Genomic DNA, 20,110 nt, shown 5'->3' with positions numbered 1-20,110 from the left:
TGAATTGGAAACAAGCGTGACTGGTTTATCCAGCCGTGCAATCCTCAAACAAAACAATGGAATAAACAACATTATAATAAAAAAGATATAATAATAATTAACTCTCATTGTTTACAATTATGACACTATGCTATAGCTTGTTTAAAGGAATAGTTCACCCCCCCAAATGACTTGTTTTTCCTATCGATTACTCACCCCATGGAGATTTGAGTTCAATAAAAAAAATGTACCGCCATTGATTCCGGATGGAGACACAAATCTATTTGAGAATGCAAAAAAAGAAGAAGAAGAAGAATATATATATATATATATATATATATATATATATATATATATATATATATATATATATATATATATATATTTATTTATTTATTTATATATATATATTAAGGGTGCAACAATACTTGTACCTGTATCGAATCGTTCAATACGAGGGTGTACCGAACCGAATGACCCTGTACTATACCGAACAATACAATACAATACCACTCCACATTCACCTGGAACCCCCTCAAGGACCCCTAGGGGTCCGCAGAGCCCACTTAGAGAACCACTACCCTAGAGGTTGGGTACTGTATTGTTCAAAGTTAAAACAAAAAAATATGTAGTTATAAAAATAAATTTATAAATCAAGGACACTTCTGTTTGTTTTTTCTATCGAAAAAGTATCGAACCGTGACACCAAAATATCGAACCGAATATACATACATACTAGCCCTGAATACATGACTATCATATACATGATATGATAGTCATGTATTCAGGGCTAATATACATACATACATACATACATACATACATACAGCACACACACACACACACACACACACACACACACACACACACACACACACACACACACACACACACACACACACACACACACACACACACACACAAGAATAATAGAACAACGGAAGGACCAACAAAGGCATGGAAGTTAACATTATAAAGAAAAGGGGGAATGAAAGCATAAAAACTACAACTGACCTCTGTCGCACACTGTTGACGTTGACGTCTTCGATGACGTAGAACGCACAGGAACGGGACAGGAAGAGGCGCAGCAGAAAAAGAGAAAAAAGTCAAGATGGCAACTGGTGCCGATCATGGGCTTAAGAAAGTTGTTTGGCAAAGTAAGTTAACTGATCGATGCTGTAACTAATAGACGTAACAGTTAGCGTGTGTCTCACTATCTCATTTGTGTTGTTTCTTATGATCGGAGCTGTTGTGTGTGTGTTTTCCCCTTCTTTGTGACTTGGGATTGTTGGAATGTCAGTCAGTCAGTCACATAGGTTTGATTTCACTATTTTACGGCTACGATAATAAAATAGTTTACAAAATAACGAGTAAAGTGCCGTGAAGTACTTCAACTACAGTAGTGTGTAGTTTGTTTTCCTCCATATTCTCGGTCACATCCTCGTAGTGGACATTGGACAGTGGCTGTTGTTTGTGGATGACACACACTGGGTGTCGTTTGGTTTCCGTCAGTGGTGGAAAAAGTACTCAAAATGTTTTACTCAAGTAAAAGTATCAACAGTGCTATGTAGAAATACTCTGTTGCAAGTACAAGTCCGAAATTGTACTTAGTAAAAGTATTAAAGTGTCACATCAAAATCTAAATACCAAAGTACTAAAATGGTTGAGAATAGCCGATCTACAAGCTCACAATTGGATATTTTCAAACAGCCAACTTATAAAATAGGGCTATAAAAGTGGTTTATGTATGCTTGATAATATTATAATTTATATCTGCAAGTATCTAACTAAAGTTTTCAAATAAATGTAGTGGCGTATAAGTGCAATAGGCCTATTTGGATCCGAGATGTAGGCCTATAGTAAAAGTATAGAAAATTGGAAATAGGCTACTCATGTTTGATTGATTGAAGACTTTATTAGAAGTTTGCATAGGAAAAGGTACAGTTTCATGACGGTACAGTTCACTGGTACAAGGTCCATAAAAGGAGATCCTAGAAAAGACTATTAAAGCTTATTTCCACAGGACACCATTAAAGTATCTATATAACATTGAATGACAGACGAATAGAACACAGTACTATGCAGTAGATATAGTAAAAAGAAATAAGAAAGAACAAGGAACAGTAAGGCAAACAGGAAGTATATACAAACACAGTACTATGCAGTAGATATAGTCAGAAAAAATAAGAAAGAACAAGGAACAGTAAGGCAAACAGGAAGTATATACGAAGAAGGGGCAGGGGAGGGTAAAGTACAAGTACTTCAAAATTGTACTTAAGTAAATGTACTTATTTACTTTCCACCATGATAACTTGTATGCCCTAACCCGGGATTCAACCGGGGTCTCCTGCAGAAGACATTTCTGCTGCAGGCAATTTGGGAGATGTTGCGATTATGAGCTTCAGGAAGTCAACCAGTAGTTGTCCTACCCGATACCATATAAATAGAGGGTGGACAGCCCCACCCCAGCTATTCATTTCAATGCAAGTTGCTTAGTGGCGTTAGAAGCGCGTGTGTGGCATGTATAAAACACTGGTTGGGTTCAGTTAAGACCCGCCCGTGGAAGCTTGTGATTGGCTGAACCAGAACCAGGGAGCGTTCTGCTGTGTTCACTTGGACTGCGCAGATTTGCGCGCTTGGAGGGGAATCCAGGTGCATTGTGGGGGAATTGGCTTATCTGGATAAGCCAATTTTTCTTACGTCGACGAATGTCTTACGCCACGAACGTTGAACTACGTCCATTGAACCCTATTCATGGGTTGCATCATTGGTTGCATTTGTAGTCCTACAGCGGCCATGTTGAGGACCAACACAGGTGTTCTGATTGGTGTAGATTAGAACAATAGTTCTATGCCAATCAGACAAATGGAAACACCTGTGTTGGTCCTCAACATGGCCGTTTAGGACTACAGCCCATGAATGGCAGACCCCAGCGTGTGCTCTTTTGCTCGTGCATGTACAGTAGTTCACCCGCCTGCAGTTCCAGCTTTGGTCTGTAGGCTGCTGGCTGCTTCAACATTCTACCGTGGTTCTGGGGGCTTGCCCGACAACCCGGGTCTACAGAGTATGAGGAGACCACTCCAACCAACCTCCAACCACATACTACTTAACATACAGATTGGTTAAGAAATAACATTTTATTATTTAAAACAAATAGCTTTGTACTCATGGAAAGGCCTTTCCATAATAACTTGTTGATTCTCTTTTACTTCACCCTGCACTTTTTGCACACATTCTTATTTTCTGTAACTTTCTTAGGGCACTTATCTATATAAGTTAGTAACTTCATATAAAGTGTATTCTTATAACCTGAGGATGCTGTTGGTCGGAGCAAAGTCACTTTCTGTAGCCTAGAGCACTACCTCACCCAGATAACTAGATACGTCTGGGTTATCCACCATTACTTCTGAGACTCCTACATTCAATCCCTCATATACTGCACTGCACACCCCCCCGGGCAAAGACTAGTCTAGTACTGACGTCACATACTGGCCTGGACATGGAACACCATAAATGGGCATAAACAGGTGAAACAGCGCTCGGATTTCTGACTTCACTGATACCGCCACCTACGGTTGGCTGACTGACATCACTGATACGTCTGTTCAGGAGGTAGCGAGGGTGCCCGCTTGGAAGTCCGCTCCCCCTGGCTTGTTGTCAAAGTGACGTTGAGCAAAACACTGAGCCCCCATGAGCTGGCTGGTACCTTGCATAGTTTCATCTGCCATCGGTGTGTGAATGGGTGAATGTAATGCACATTGTAAAGCGCTTTAGTAAGTCATTAAGTAGATTCAGAATTGTCTGCATCGGTCCAAACTAAGGCGAGTGATCTGCTGTGAACCAGTTCTGTACAGCTATTGCTGATAAGTTCTTTGTTTAATGTTTTTGTGAGCATGGTATAGTGTAAAACAGAATGGTTTCAGTCTCAGATAATGACAAATTAATCGTGTTGTGAACCTGTTGTGACTTTCTAATGCAAACCACACAACTACCGTATTGTAGATGCGGTATGAATGGCCTGTGCATCCAATACAGAATATTTGATTGTTATTTGCAATGGTTTTCTTTATTTTAGGATTAAAGGAAACAATCATTGCAGATTGCAAAAAGTCTGAAGTATGGAAGGTAGGCCTGTGATCTCATGCATTTCACCTAAATGTTGTGATCAATTCCAAATATACACTATACACAGCATAAGTAGAAGAGTATAACATGTTACAGAGATCACATTTTTTGCCAGGTACCTGAATGGAAAAAGATTTTCTGAGCTTAAGAGTAATTTAAATGTAAATGTTACAATGTGTTTGATTACCAAAAGTGAGCTCCAGCAAATGTTATAGGTTTTAAGATATGGCTCATCTACATTCATCTCCTCCATAGATATTAATTCTGGACTCCTTCACCACCAAGCTCCTCTCATCATGTTGCAAAATGTCCGATCTTATGTCAGAGGGAATCACAAGTAAGCATTACATTTTGTTTGATATGATGTCATGACGCATGTTTTACACAGCAAGGCTATGCAGTCAGTGTTAAGGCCCATTCCCACTGGGCCAGATAACAGATATCTGGAGATATTTCTCCAGATATTTTTCCATTCAAAGTGGATGGTAGATACAGATAAAAAAAATATATACCACAGATATTTGCCACAGATACTTTTATCTGTGGCAAAACATTTTTTTTATCTGTATCTACCATCCACTTTGCATTGAGAAATATCTGGAGAAATATCTCCAGATATCTGTTATCTGGCCCAGTGGGAATGGGCCTTTAGGCAAAGACCATGCTTAGGTCACACAGGAGAAACTGCGATATTTGTTGTTTTTTTAGTTTTTTATGTTTATTGATTTTTTATCCACACACACATATATATATATATATATATATATATATATATATATATTTGTTTATTTGAAGCTATTATCCTACAGGCAAATATAGCTGGTAATATGCAAAGATAAAACCAAAATGTTTGACACAATACACTCTGCTCTGATCGATCTGTGGCCGATTTAAATCGGCCGATTTTAGCTCCTAATGACTCGATCGGCCGTTGCCAAATTCACAGATACGGAAAACCGATCTTCAATTAAAAAGCTACTACTACTGTTTCAGGTGGTCTAGGTTAAGATTTTTTCGTTTGTACTATATTTTTGTTTAGTTACTGTTGTAGCATTTAACCCTCTCTTCATTCAACACTTTGTCTAATATTGAAGCATAAAGCTGATATACTATTGTGCTGAATAATATTTGGAGCTCCCTCCTATTCAAGGGGTGAGTGAGGTAAGGTTAATGGTTGTTTAATAAAGGGCAAACTAAGTTACAAATTAGTGTCCTAAATATGGTATGGTATGACCATTCAAACGAGACAGATACTGTAGTAGCAAAGGTTAAATATTGTCCTTTGAAAATAAGTCGGTATCTATATCGGCAGATCATGAAAAAATGATCGGGATCAACCCCAAAAAACGTGATCGAAGTTTTAACACAAAAATACAGTTGAGGCCATGATGACAGAGACAGATGGGTTATGTCATATGGAAATACAAATTAACACGCCTATGTTTATATTGGCTTAAATATCATTAGTAAGGGGATATCTTCAGAAATAGTGTCAAATCCTGGAATAAATTCCTTACCAAAAAATGTCTTCACCAATGTGTTTGTAAAGGTCTCTAGTAACGCATCTCACAAAGACTGAAATTCAGTTTCCCTAGGAGAATCCTTGACAGCTGATGAAAGTTGGGGTCTTATTAAATTAACTTTCTACCACTTTTTCGAGTCACGTGTTCAAATACTGGATTCTGATTGGCTAAATTCCGGAGGTTATGAGAGGACAACTGCCGCAAAGTTGTGTGTCCGAGATCAATGCGCCTCAGTGTACATCCGGGGACTTCAGGAGGTAGTCGGAACACCTTTCCCCCAACCAACAAATGAAGGTCGCAGCGGTCCTATGTTTACTAACGTGCGTACTATCGTCGCCGATTTATTTGGATCCAATGCAATCCGCCAACTTTAAAGCCCCTTTTCTCTGAACCTATGCCTTTCTGGAAGCGAACAGCCTCTATTTACGGCCGGAACGGTGCTTTTAACTGACGTTAGCTTAGCTGTAAGCTAGACGCATGGATTAGTATGGAGTTGGCGCCATCTGTTGGTGAGTAGAAGATGTTGTTGGTGGAACTATCTGCTGTCTCGCGGAAGTTTTATAGGCAATAATGATTGTAACTTAAGATCCTTGCAAGTTACAACTATGTGTTTAATGTATAAGGGAAAAAGTGGTAGAAAAGCTATTTACCACTCGGGGTCGGACATTATGCTCTGATAATGTCCTGTGTTAGGGTGTTATCGGAATCGGCTTCGCCTCGTCCGATAACACCCTAACAGGACATTATCAGAGCATAATGTCCTCTCACTCGGGGTAAATTGCTTACATACAGGATAAAACACACCAAAATAAATCTGCTTTAAGTAGCATGTGAGGGGTCAAACTAGAGTTTTTTCGTGATTCTGAATCCATTGCAAGCATCTGTTTGGCACAAAAAACATTCCTTGGCCAAAAAAACAGCCCAAAAAAACTATGGTTTAGTGATGAGTCATCACTTTTCACAGTTTTGTGGGAGCCGCCTTTACCCCAAGGAATGTTTTTTTATGCAAAACAAATGCTTGCAATGGATTTATTCCAGGACTTTTTAAGATATCCCCTTACTACATGTAATTATTTACATTTATTACTTGATGCCCCTTGAATGCCCAATTGTTCCTTTTTTTTTCTTTAAGTTGTGGAGGACCTGTACAAAAGCAGAGAACCTGTTCCAGAAATGAAGGCTATTTACTTCATGTCACCAACTACCGAGGTTTTATATTATGTTTTTTTTTTACAACCATGTTCCATATAGAGGGTATGCACGTGACATCAATCATCATACCCGGAAGTTATGCGGGAACGCCTACTGAGGGGCAAAAAACTACTTTCTGGCCTTGACAGCCCATACATCCAAACAGAAAAGTCCCATCTGATTGCAATAAACAACGTTAAACTCACTCTGCCACTCAATTTGCCATTCACTTTATGCATGCGCATACTCTCTGTTATTGCAAAACTAGTTTTCTAGTGTCACATTTAAATTGATTTATTTTTTTTATCATTATTACTGGTTTGATATCTCTTGTCTCTTTCTTGTCTCTTTGTAGTGTGTGGATGCCTTTATTAAAGACTTCAAGGTCAAACCCAAGTATAAAGCAGCCTACGTTTATTTCACTGACTGTAAGTAAATAACATCAAGAGGGAAAGTGAGATTTATGTTGGACAAACACATGGGAAACTGCTGTGATGGACATTGAAGCTCTGAGTGTGTTGATAGAATTTCACATGCATCCTTTTTTTAATTTTTTCAAACAGACTGCCCAGATGAGCTGTTCAACAAGATGAAGCAGTCCTGTGCAAAGTATATACGCGTCTGTAAGGAAATAAACATTTCCTTTCTGCCACAGGAGGCACAAGTACGTTTGTTTGTCAACTGTGCTCTTCCTCCGTGTTAACTTTCTGATGACTTGCTTAGTTAGTCAGTTCTTGCCAAATGTTGTCAATAGATAATTATGTATTCATGTAAGTTAATATACTTGACTGTGAAATGGTATAGAGTAACACCTGATTTAGGTCAGTATTTACTGTGTGGTGGGAAGTGCTGACAAGGGTGTTGGCTGCTCTAGTCTTAACCTACTACATGTAAATGGTGTGACAGACAGTAGGCCTGTGTCATTATGGTTACTCCCTACTGGAAACTGCATAACCAAAAACTGGAAGCTGTTATTACATTTTCTGCATTAGTCATAATGGAATAAGAAGATTATTCATAAAAAGAAGCATGATTGTTGTTGAATACAATTTGACCTGTGTACTAAGAATGAGAAATGGAAGTGAGTTCTCACAAATTTGGTAACTTGGATAAATATATAAAGGAAGTATTCACACATCCACTTAATTCGGATGCAGATGCGTTGGACAGTGAAAACTGAAGCAATCATGAAAAACTATTTCATGAGCGAAAACATCCCGAGCAAGTGTGCAGGATTTTTTGTTCATGAAATAGTTTTTCATGATTGCTTTAGGCTTGGAAAAATACAAAATCAGAATGGGAAAACATTTCTCATTCTTGCATAATTCTTTTACTAAACATGACATCAGTGTTACTGCCTGAAACCACTGGAATCCATGACAATGACAAACTGATCTCTTGAGTTCTTGGTTCCAAGCAAAAGGAAAAAGAGAACTGGCCCTCTAGCTTGACTTGGTCTTGTTGTCTCGCATTCTGTATCATCATTATTACATAACCACATGCAATCACAGCAATTCGTAACAGTTATTTCCATCCATAGTGCGCTCTAGATCAGAGCACTAGGCTAAATCCATTTAAAATAAAATCAATTTAAAATAAAATACAATGTATCAATTGTTCAGTTAAAACAAAATAAAATGTATAAATTGTTCAGTCAATCAAAAGTAACTTTAAAACCATTCCATTTCAGGTGTTCACATGTGATAATCCAGGGGCTTTCCGGAGCATCTACAGGCCCCAAAGTCAGGACAAAGGGAAGACACTGGAGACCCTTGCAGACCAGATCGTGACACTCTGTGCTACACTTGACGAGTACCCAGGGGTCAGATACAAGAAGTAAGCCAGAGAAAAGCCACAGTCTCGGTTTACAGATCAGTCCCCCAAGCAGATTGAGACCTTTTCAGAAACCGAAACTTACTGGAACCGTACAGAATGGATTATATAAATATTGCCAAAGTAAAGGCTCAGTATCTTGCTTTGCCAAATTAAGACTTTTGCTTACAGGTCCCTTTTTCTGCATTAGATTAGACGAAAAGTCAAATGATCCAACAATTTGACTATAGACAGTAAATCAAGAAGTAGCGCAAGGTTAAATTATTGGGATTTATATTATTCAACTTGAAATATATATTTTGTTTCAGTAATTTGAGAAGATGAGAGTGAAGATGCTTAGTTAAGTTATTAATCTTTTATATTACTCCATATCTAGCCTTTTGTCACTGTCTTACAGTGTAATTAGAGACCACTATAATCAAGTCAATCAGGACTCCTTGAGATTCATTTTTCAAAATTGAAGACAAGTACTCCTAAAATCTGCTCACTTTGCTTTCATTTGACATGCTGAATTGAGTACTTGACATTTGATTTCGGTATTGGTGGTACTGGTAATCAACATACTGTCAGATAGCAGAATTGGTATTGTCTTTATTTATGACTTGTGCTTAATAACTTGATTGATTACTATCGACAGCAACATGGACAATTCCAAACAACTGGCAGAACTGGTGGACAACAGACTGGCTAGACACTACGAGCTGGATGACAGTGGCACGGGCAAGAAGAAGGTGAGGTACCTCTTGAGATAATATCGACAAAATAAACAAGGGCTTAGTAATGGAACCATGTTGTTTAAAAAAAAATAAAAATAAAAAATACCAAAGGTCAGATGACCTAAGTCTAGTAGTGGACAACGACAGTCTTTATCAATGGACATATGATATAACTGATCAACAAACACACTTCATAAATTCTAGTCTTTTCCACTGTATACTCCACTATATAAAGAGTTATGATATTCCCTATGGAGCTAACGTGCACTGAGTGGTTTCATTGTTATTGCACTTTACCTGTGACCTGTCAAGTTGTGTCATGTTGAAAAGTTAGACACTGGTTCTAGGAGTGCCTTTGTGTCCTTGTAGTTGGCTTTATAGCTGTATTTTCTCTTCTTTTGTGTCTTTGCCGTCCATCAGGCAAAGACCCAGTGACCTGTCACGTTGTGTCATGTTGAAAGGTTAGACACTGGTTCTAGGAGTGGCTTTGTGTCCTTGTTGTTAGCTTTATAGCCATATTTTCTCATCTTTTGTGTCTTTGCTGTCCATCAGGCAAAGACCCAAGCTCAGCTGCTGATAGTCGAGAGAGGCTTCGACCCTGTCAGCCCTATCCTACATGAACTGACCTACCAGGCAATGGCCTACGACCTTATTCCAATCCAGAACAACACCTACAAGTACATGCTAGCTGTATTTCTATGTACTTATGTCAAGATGTAACACAGGCTAACTACACAATATCTATGCTCACATTATATGAGAGATTAGGTTTTCAAATTCAAACAGCATGCTCAAACCAAATGTTGTCTTGTGTGTGTTTAGGTATAAGGGTAAAGATGGCTCGGAGAAAGAGGCCTTGCTGAATGAGGAAGATGTACTCTGGGTTAAACTGAGACACAGCCACATTGCTGAAGTCACAGCGTAAGTTTCAGTAATCTGATGTCATACTTATTGGATTCTGGTAGCTTGAGGCAGCTGTATACAGTATGCAGAGCTTTTTCAAGTCAACTTACATCTTACATAACTCTGCTGCTCTAAAATGTAAATTTTTCAGAAAATGAAAAAACATCCAGCTCAAGTGGAGTTGGGAGGTTTTGGCCAAAGTGCTTTTTACTACTTTTCAATAATACAAACTGAAAAAAGTTGGATGGTTTTGGCCAGACAGCGACGATAAACATGTTTTTTAAGAAAAGTTCATCTGAACAATGAAAAGTTCATCTGTTTAATGTTTGTTTGTGAAAGACACAATATTTCACCGTCTTAGCAGTGTTTGGCGGCACAATTTCACATCCATCTTGAACCCCACACGCCTCATTTTCTTCCTTTTGTCTTTGTTACTTACAACAGGCAAATTCCCAAGCTTGTGAAGGAAATATCTGCAAACGCGACTCAGCCAGATTCAAAGGTATTGTGCAGAGCCCATTTCAATATTCTGTAAGATTTAGATTTTCATGTATTTAATTAATCCTGGACAAGGTCATAAGAATCCAAAATGTTGAAGATGGCTGATATCTTTTGGTTTTTAATATCTTGTCTGTGCTGTAGTAGATCGCTAAGAAGCTTCATAAAAAATATATTGACAACATCACCTAAAAACCTATAAAATTAGAGCAACATATAGGCTTTTTTTAACCTCTGTAGAGGTTTTTACAGGGGTGGGAGGTGTCTTTAATGGTCCTCAGGGATCTGTTGAGGCATCACTACATGTACAGTATATGTAGAGGTCCTCCAGACACCGATGATGTTCTCTGCAGTGTGAACAACCCTCCTCAGAGCCTTGCGGTCTCTGTCCGTACCGCTGCCCATCAGGAGGCTCTCCATTGTGTCTCTGTAGAAGGTCTTGATAGGGTGCAGGCAGGTTGTCAGGCCGATTCTTTAGACGCCCCTGAGGCATACAGGCGTGGTTGGGCCTTTTTAACGACTGCAGTCGCTATATTCACCCTAAGGTACTTAAAGGTACTATTAACACATCGGATGCCCACGTGGTGTCTACAAGTCAATTTCTTTGATGTCGCTAGAGGCCCACGACGCGTTTGAAGCGTTGTACAGTAAACTATACTGTACTGTAGCTACTGCACTTGGCTACCGCGGTGATGAAACAAACTCCATTTCCCAACATGCAGCGCGCAATTACGTCACCCGGACGTGCTGTGTGTCTCGTTGACTTCCTGTTTAGCGGCTGCACAAAAATGCTGTTTTCTCCGGATTCTCTTCCTTTTTTCATGTTTTTCTCAAAACGGCAGCCTCTTCTACATGCCGTAACACAAACACTGTGGCTTAGAAATGATAAAAAACGGTCCTGACTGAAAGAAAAGTTTTTCGCGAAATAAACAGGACATACTCGGATTACATTTACTCGGATTACTTTTCTCGCCAGTACTCTCGCCGGTAGGTAAAATGACGCGTTTGACGCGTTGCCATGGGCACCAGCAAATTAAGACATCAAAACCACGTGGGCGTCCGATGTGTTAAATTCCATATGGAGCTGAGATTTAGATTTGTTTTGTATTACTTCACCCTTGGCAAGGCCATGAAAAATACACCAACATGTTGAATATGACTGCTATTGTCAAAATAATGTTTTCTTTTCTTTACTTTTCTTCCTGTAGGCTCCAATTCGGTTCTCTCAGACTATTGTACATGAATCATTGCCTTATCATTTATGTACCGAGTCAACTCTTTAATTCTTCCCTTGCCAACATACTGTAATGTCATTGATTTTACAGATGACAATAAGTGGTCTAAATCAGCTGATGAAGAAGATGCCTGCCTTCCGCAAACAGGTGGCCCAGGTATGTGGTGTCATGTGGCAGCTAGATTCTGTCTGGGTGTGTATCCATACACGGCCGTTGTGATCTCATCTGGATCAGGATCAAGATCTGGATATGTACAGTACAGTGCCTCTAAGGCCTAGGCTAATGTCGGGTGGTGTTGAACTTGAAATCTGAATCTGTTGAATGGAAAATCACTATATGAACTGCTGTAAGGGGTTAGTGTTATAGTACATACTGTAGTGTTAGTTACTGTTAGTTTTCCAGTGACATCATTGAATTTACTGTCCCAACAGTAAATACATTATTTTACTCATGAATTACATATTTAACACATCTCAGAAATTGAGCAAGTCAGATACTGTAGCCTTTGGTTTAAATGTAAACCAAAGGCTGATGTAAATCTGTTCTGAGTACTTATTTCTATTGAAGGTATACAGGTAATCTAACTTAGGTTTTTTACTTTTTAGTTTTAGTCATTGACTATGGATTTGGCTCTCGCATCACTGCTAAAGTAGCTTTTCATGTTTCATGTATTATAGTATTCTACTGTTGCATACAAATTGTACTTTATATGTGCCAGAAAAGCAAATATTATTCCGACCTAACAGTTCTACTATTGGTGGACAAAATTGTTATCCTCCACTGTGGTCCATTATTTCAGAGGAGGTTTGATATGTTATTAACATTCTGGCTGATATTGTATGTCCTCTGGCATCTGTCTGAACCATAGAAAACTGTTCATCTGCACCTGGCTGAGGACTGCATGAAAATATTCACGGAGAAAGTCGAGAAGCTCTGCAAAGCTGAACAGGTCTGTTAGTTAAAAACGCAAGCACACACACACACACACACACACACACACACACACACACACACACACACACACACACACACTCTCACTCTTTACGGTAAACAGAACCTAACAACATAGATTCTCCTGGCAGTATCAGGAGCAGAAATCTATCTCAAAATGATTTTGGAAACATAGTAAAGTAGGACAAAACAGACACATAGGGGCAAATGTTATCCCATGCCATGTGATGACAAAGATAAATCCTGTGTGTGCTCCTGTGTAGGACCTGGCGGTGGGTTTAGATGTGGATGGGGTGAAGGTGAAGGACTCCATGCGGACCCTGCTTCCTGTGCTTCTCCACGATAACAGCACCTACGACAAGATCAGAGCTGTGCTGCTCTATATCTTCAGCCTCAACGGTAGGCCTCACCTGCCTTCTAGAGCAGTGGTTCTCAAACCCTTTCATATCAAGGACCCCCAAATATGCATTTGGCACACTGACACTGTTGTTAAAATGAAGGGGAAAAAGAGCTTGTAGATTGGCTCTTTTAAATAGCAGTAGTTCACCCAAAAAGTTACTTATTTTCAATGACACACCCCATGAAGCCTTGAATTCATGGGGATTTTCCAATAATTTGATGACTGGTGGAGTCTATTCGTTAGGAGACTCAAACAGTCTCCTACTAAGCAACCACCCGGTCATTGAAATATTGGCTTTGCTTAGGAATGTGGGAAAAAAAAGAAAGAAAATAAGTGTTTAGGTGAACTACTCCTTTGAACTCATTTACTGCCACACCTCGATTTGCCCGATTTGTCAGCCATTTTGAGAAAATATTTTTGGATCTCCTCCTAACCACTAGTCATGATTGCAATCGCGAAATTGCATGTTTAACCCCCATACCAACCCCATCTTTCAAACATGGCAGCCATGTTTGTTTACATATGATGAAGAAAACATAATGGCTGCTATCTCATGAATGCCTGAACAGATTTCCAAGCGGACTTTTTTGTTTGAAAGCTGTGAACAGTGTGCACGCACGTGGTGCATGATTTATGCATGGGCGTGCACGATCCGTGCACTATGAATTACATGGAAGCTATGAACTATGGAGACTGGGGGCAGCCTGGAACTTCTGAGTTAAAGTGTTTGAACAGATTTTTATGCTATATTACAATGTTGCAGCTTTCAGTCCTATTGTACCGGGGGGTAACAGACTTCTCCAATTTTCAAGGGTCCAACTTCCGATCACCGATAGTAGGAATTAACATGCACTCAAAGTAAAGCAACTGATGTCTTAACAAATTGGTTCCCTCTTCTTTTTGCAGTGAAGAATCCCATCATCCTAAAATATATTATTTTAAATTATAGTCTGTTTGGACTACTTTTCCTTCCTGAAGAAAGATGTCAGTCTTTGTCTTCTGTCTTTGTGTGCACGCTGCGAACAGGAACTACTGAGGAGAACTTGAACAAACTCATCCAGCATGTAAAGATCGAGGCTGACAAAGAGTTTATCTTGAACTGGAAAGAACTGGGTGTTCCCATCATCTCAGCGGTATGGGTGACATCAAAACATAACTTCATAGGTTGATTTAACCTTTTTGAAGGTGATCAAACTGCAAAGATAATTTCCAAGCAAAATGACCAAACATGACACATTAACCCATTTAGGCCTGAACACATTACGCAATATTTTATGCTTTAAATATAAAAAAAATAGCAGATATACAAGCTGCGCTGCGAGCTTGTAGATCTGCTATTTTTTTTTAAATCATGAAAACTTTTGCAAATCTTTGAATATTTTGACCCGATTCTATAAGTGTATATCTGCTATTTTTCACTGGTTAAAGCATTCAATAATTCTAGGCCTAAATTTAAAAGTAACCACTTTCAACTTCATTCCTATCATTTGGCATCCTGATGACCTGATCCCATTTAAATATACCCTGACCCTAGCTTAGACCTTTAGTTAGTTCTTTGTCAGCTTAATCTTTTTTCCTCCCCCCCTACTATTCTGCTTGTAGCCAAGTTTATTCTCACGCAAGCCGACCCGGAGGGACCGATCCCAGGAGGAGACGTACAACCTCTCCAGGTGGACGCCAGTCATCAAAGATGTGATGGAGGTCAGTGGGTATTAAGTAACCTGAACTTAAGGCACAATGGGAGGTGAAATGGTGTAGCGCGCACACCATAGTAGTATTAGATATTGTAGTAAAAAGTAATATCGATAAATAGAAGAAATTATTGAGCATTGCAAAAATAACACAAATTCACTCAAACAAATCTCTGATCCAGGTCATATCTTTGTTTTGTGATGTTGCGCTCCCCTCCTACCACCAAGTGATAGTTGTGTGTTGCCTTCATCCGCAGTAGTTTCGGAGGAAACTGTGGAATTAGTTTATATTGTAAGTTCCTTGTATTTTATTCCTACACATGAATATTCCAACAGGAAGCACCTGATACTATTTAGATCTGTCTGAACTCGGTCACATAACAGTAAATAATAGGTTCTGGGTGGAGCAAGGAAGCAAGGTTCTGGCCTGGGTGGTGCTAAGTGGGTTTATGGCAGGATATGGGACAGGGTAGGCACTGATGGAAGGGTCTGTCATTCAGAGCCCAATATAGGTCACTGTGCTATACTCACTTCCCCCTGAAAGGCATCCATGTGAAAACCCAGGAACGAGACTGTGAGACTGAAACGCCACAAAAGAAGGGTTATCAGATTTAGGTCATCTGATAACTAGAATCAGAGCATGTATGCAACTATGCATTATCCTTTTCTTTACTGTGCTATCCTATGATGAAGGCCCTGTAATACAGGGGTCTTCCAACAGGGGGTCCGCGACCCCTAGGGTCGCGGACCCTAGGAGTTACTACAGGGGGCCGGGGGGCTGCCAAGTCTTTGTTTGATAAGATCATGTTTTTTACATTAACCACTTGAACCCTAGCATCCCTATTCTGAGTGGAACATTAGCCAAAAATAGCAGATCTACAGGGCGTTATGACTGAGCTTATAGATCGTCTATTTCTGGCAAAGAGGGTTTGTGTAGAAATAGGGAAAAGAATAGCAGAGTATTGACGGTTCAAGTGGTTAAATATCTGAAAATATACATTAATCCAACATACACTGATGACAGTGCTGTCAAACAAGTCTACGCTGTCTATCTAAGACATCTATGAAAATGTCTGCAACACAATTGTATACTATATATATATATATATATATATATATATATATAGTGAGGGTCCCTGCTACATCTTTCTCAGCAAAGGGGTCCTTGGCCTGAAAGCTGTATAGCAAACCCTGGCGCTGAGGGATTGGAACAAAATGTATGCTGTTGCAAAAAGTGTTGTGCAACGTGTCTCGTGTCACTTGAGCGGGCCCCAGAGTGCCACAGTAAATCTGTCAAGTGTGACTAAACATTTTCTTTTCATTCATGCTCTGATGAAGGCTCATAATCGAAACACGTACGTAAGCGTATCGTTTATTGGTGTGTGCCAATAAAAAAAGTGTGGGTACTTTGTCCTCCATTGATTTGAAATTTTGGATGTGCTACATTTTGGATTTTTTTTCTTCCTATTTCTACTTTTGATAAACATATTCATTGTTTTTCACTGGTGTGCCTGACAATAAATTAGCAGCTGGTTAATGGGGTTCGGTCTCTTTAAGAACAGAGCTAACAGCCGTGACGTGCCGGTGACGTCCCAGGCAGGAACCCACCCTGACTCAGTTTGTAATATGAGCTATTGCTCAGTGAACATGAGCCCCAATCCATGTGTAGGAGCATTGCTGAGCACTGCGGAGCTTCGTCCAGGGAATTGTGTGGGAAGTCCGGACAACATTCCCATCACGTTTCTTTTGAAGTATGTGAGATGGCAGCAAGCACCATCAATGTGAAATTAGGTCTCTCTCAACCCAACCAGTCATGGCAGATGGCTGACCCACCTGGAGCCAGGTTCTGCTCGAGGCTACTTGGCCGCCGCCGCTTAAGTGCTTGCTGAATTGTTGGGTCTCTGTAAGAGTATGGTCTTTCCTATCTCTATATTATGGCATTATATAAATCAGTTTAACTTGAATGAAGAAGGCAAGCCAGTAAATCCAGCAGTGTGTTTGGAAGCAACCAGGTCTATGAAAACAAGATCCAAAATAAGCGACTATAGGCCACATGAGCACTGTATACTTCGGCTATTTGAAAATAGCCAATCTACAAGATCTGCTATTTTCAAAAGAATATTTTTTATATTTTTTTGAAACATAACACAAATCTTGTACTGGCACAACATGTTTTCATATGGTGGTCTGTGGCCGAATGCGTATTAATTTGGGGGGTCCGTGACATGAAAATGTTTGAGATACTGGTTTAAACAACATTTAGGAAGTAAGCCCAAATAAGCAGCTACACTTTAGAGACAGGCCCAAAAAAACACAAACACAGACTTTACAGCAAAACAAGCCCACAGTTGCTTAGAATAAGTGGACCTGGCATTGGCTACACTGTTTTCCCATGGGGTCAGGTAATTTGAGGAGCTACTCAACGAGGCAAAAACAAAAAATCAAAACCTCTTAAGATGACAACCTGATTTACATAAATACCTTCGGCTAGAAGATCAATTTATGATTTTTGATTACGTTTAGTTTTCAATATTTCGAGTCCAAGGCACAGAGGCTCAGTATCATAACAAGAGTTATAAATGAGAATAAAAAAATGATCATGTGGATCATGTGCATTGTGCAACGTTGTTTCCTGTTCACAGGAGACTGACCTTACGGGAACTGTGAATCAGAGATTGTTAGTTATTCTACATATTTTCTTCAAGAAGATACAAGATCCTTTGTGGATCATTTGTGATGAGATTCTGTTACTGTGATGAGTAATACAGGACAGTGTCTCTTCTTTTTATCATGGGTTGCATTCATCGGCCATTGAATAGTGGCAAAGCTAAATGGAATGTGAATGAAACATGGGAAATGTCAAGATAATATTACTACTGATTGCATTGTCTGTGCGATGTGTCACATCCAGGATGCAGTAGAGAACAAGTTGGACATCAAGGAATGGCCACACCAGTCAGAATGTCCTGCAGCCTGGAACGGTTCAGGTGCTGTCAGGTAGGATTTTGAAGCTCTGAATTTATAATTAAATCAATTGTTTTGAAAGTTGCCAGTGATAAAATAACAAATAAGGAACACTGTATGTTCTCCTGTCTCTATGCTGTAGTGCCAGACAGAAGCATAAGGATGCACGGGACGACCGCCGTGGGGGCTCACGTCTCATCATCTTCATCCTTGGAGGGATGTGCTATTCCGAGATGCGCTGTGCCTACCAGGTCACCCAGGCAGTCAAATCCTGTGAGGTTATCATAGGTGGGCACAAGTAGGCTAGGGTTAGAAAAGATATACCTGCTCTTTTCCTGCGTGCATAAACTGTGCATAACTTTGTACATCACTTTCACCCAAATTGCCTTTTACGCACACGTGCATGCACACATGCGCGCGCACACACACACACACACACACACACACACACACACACACACACACACACACACACACACACACACACACACACACACACACACACAATTAGCTTTCCTGTTAAATAATGTAATGCCTGACCAGCAAGCCCCATTGTGTGTAACTCCTTTACTGGTGCATTACACCCCCTGCTGGAGATACTCGGTAATGTGTGAACTGGTGAAACACATTACCCATCAATACTTGGTTGTTATTAATAAGCACGGCGACGATACAAATGACACTTTACATGTGATAGTAAAGAATGCATATTACATTGTAAATAAACATCTCTTTGACTCTAGGGTCATCCCACATCGTTACTCCCAGCAGTCTCCTGGAGGACATCCAGGCCCTGAGCAAAGGCCCTGTGGAGTCGTTTACCATAGACGAGAGGAGCAACGCCTGAGGAGCCTGCTTTCCCAAGTCATTCTTTCCCAGTGCCTCCACTGACTCCCACCCCTCCAATCCCCCAATCCCTCCACTGACTCCCACCCCTCAGTACAGTGCACTCAACCTTCCTCTCTGGAAAACTGAAGGGAATTCACCTTATAGTCATCTGTAGTCATTGTAATACTTTATTTTTGCTGGTGTTTGTAACAGGCCCAGGGCCAGTGTTCTTTCAAATCATCTAATTTAGGAAGTGGACTATTTATATTTTCATATCGATTGAATTGAAAGTGAATTGACACCTGCCGTTTAACACTCTTCCTGTCAGTTATTGTATAAAGTCTGTCTGATGTTATCTTTGTTTGTCTTCATCCTCACACATGTTCTTACATATTGAAAGATCTCTGAGAAATGTACATACTGTATGTAAGCACTGGAACCTTCCCACACCATCCCCTCCTCCTTTCTTACCATTGTTCATATGTTGTTCACATAATATGATTATACAGAGTGTTTTAACATTTTCTTTTTCTTGAATTGAGTTACTGACAAATAAATGGATGAAGTGATTCAATATTGTCTGATGCTTGGCTTTAAAATGAACAATTCTTTAAAATGTCTTAATCAAGTTCAAACGGATAATTCAAACACCATACATCATACATGGGCAGCTGGCGGCCCGGGGGCCACATGCGGTCCCCACCTTCACTTAATGCGTCGTGCAGGTTAATACCAGAATACTGATATATTATTGATTTCAGCTGTTACAATTACAACCATTATCTGCTTTCATTCCATCAGTCTATATTGGTAGCTCTAGTATAGTAGTATTAAAATGTATTTTTTATGTCCATTGTTTTTGTATGTAGGTTCATACATTTAACATGAGTATATAACTAAATTGAAATGAAATCAAAATGTTACATTTGAGGATTCCAATTAAAAAAATAACAACAAATAATTAAGGATTCCAGTTCAAAAGAAGCAAAAATAGCCGATCTACAAGCTCAAAACGCATCGCGCTGCAATGTGTTTTCAGCTTGTAGATCGGCTATTTTTGCTTCTTTTGTATGAGATACTAGAATGACAAAGTAGGACGTAGAAATATGCAATGTGGCCCTCTGGAGTGAAGGAGAAAATATAGTGGCCCTCGCCATCATCAAAGTTGCCCACCCCTGCCATACATAGTGATGTGGAATACCGGTATATGTAAACTCTAAACTTGAGGATTTCATGCCGTAGGCAGGTGTATGCATTATGTGCATTTACGTTG

The 20,110-nt window shown here is 39.7% G+C and overlaps 1 protein-coding gene across 1 annotated transcript; it reads left to right on the top strand.

Annotated features, from left to right (window-relative positions):
- Positions 1-1,073: 1,073 nt before the first annotated feature.
- stxbp3 (syntaxin binding protein 3) lies at positions 1,074-19,379 on the top strand. Its single transcript, XM_080734961.1, has 19 exons — positions 1,074-1,136; positions 4,055-4,104; positions 4,360-4,441; positions 6,760-6,836; positions 7,174-7,246; positions 7,382-7,482; positions 8,509-8,654; positions 9,289-9,382; positions 9,920-10,044; positions 10,190-10,288; positions 10,715-10,772; positions 12,094-12,159; positions 12,872-12,952; positions 13,218-13,353; positions 14,381-14,487; positions 14,957-15,055; positions 17,957-18,042; positions 18,152-18,297; positions 18,753-19,379. Exons 1-19 carry the CDS (start codon positions 1,091-1,093, stop codon positions 18,854-18,856), a joined length of 1,776 nt encoding a protein of 591 aa, XP_080591087.1. The 5' UTR covers positions 1,074-1,090; the 3' UTR covers positions 18,857-19,379.
- Positions 19,380-20,110: the final 731 nt, after the last annotated feature.

The sequence above is a fragment of the Nannobrachium achirus genome, assembly GCF_963921795.1.
Source record: "Nannobrachium achirus genome assembly, chromosome: 1".
In the NCBI taxonomy this organism is placed as follows: Eukaryota; Metazoa; Chordata; class Actinopteri; order Myctophiformes; family Myctophidae; genus Nannobrachium; species Nannobrachium achirus.
Note: the sequence above shows the minus strand (reverse complement) of the source record. Positions and strands in the feature narration are given on the sequence as shown.

Coding starts and splice junctions, on each gene's coding strand:
- stxbp3 (XM_080734961.1), top strand. CDS start 1,091: ATGGCAACTGGTGCCGATCATGGGCTTAAGAAAGTTGTTTGGCAAA. Junction 1,137..4,054: donor TAAGAAAGTTGTTTGGCAAA/GTAAGTTAACTG, acceptor TCTTTATTTTAG/GATTAAAGGAAACAATCATT. Junction 4,105..4,359: donor AAAAGTCTGAAGTATGGAAG/GTAGGCCTGTGA, acceptor TCTCCTCCATAG/ATATTAATTCTGGACTCCTT.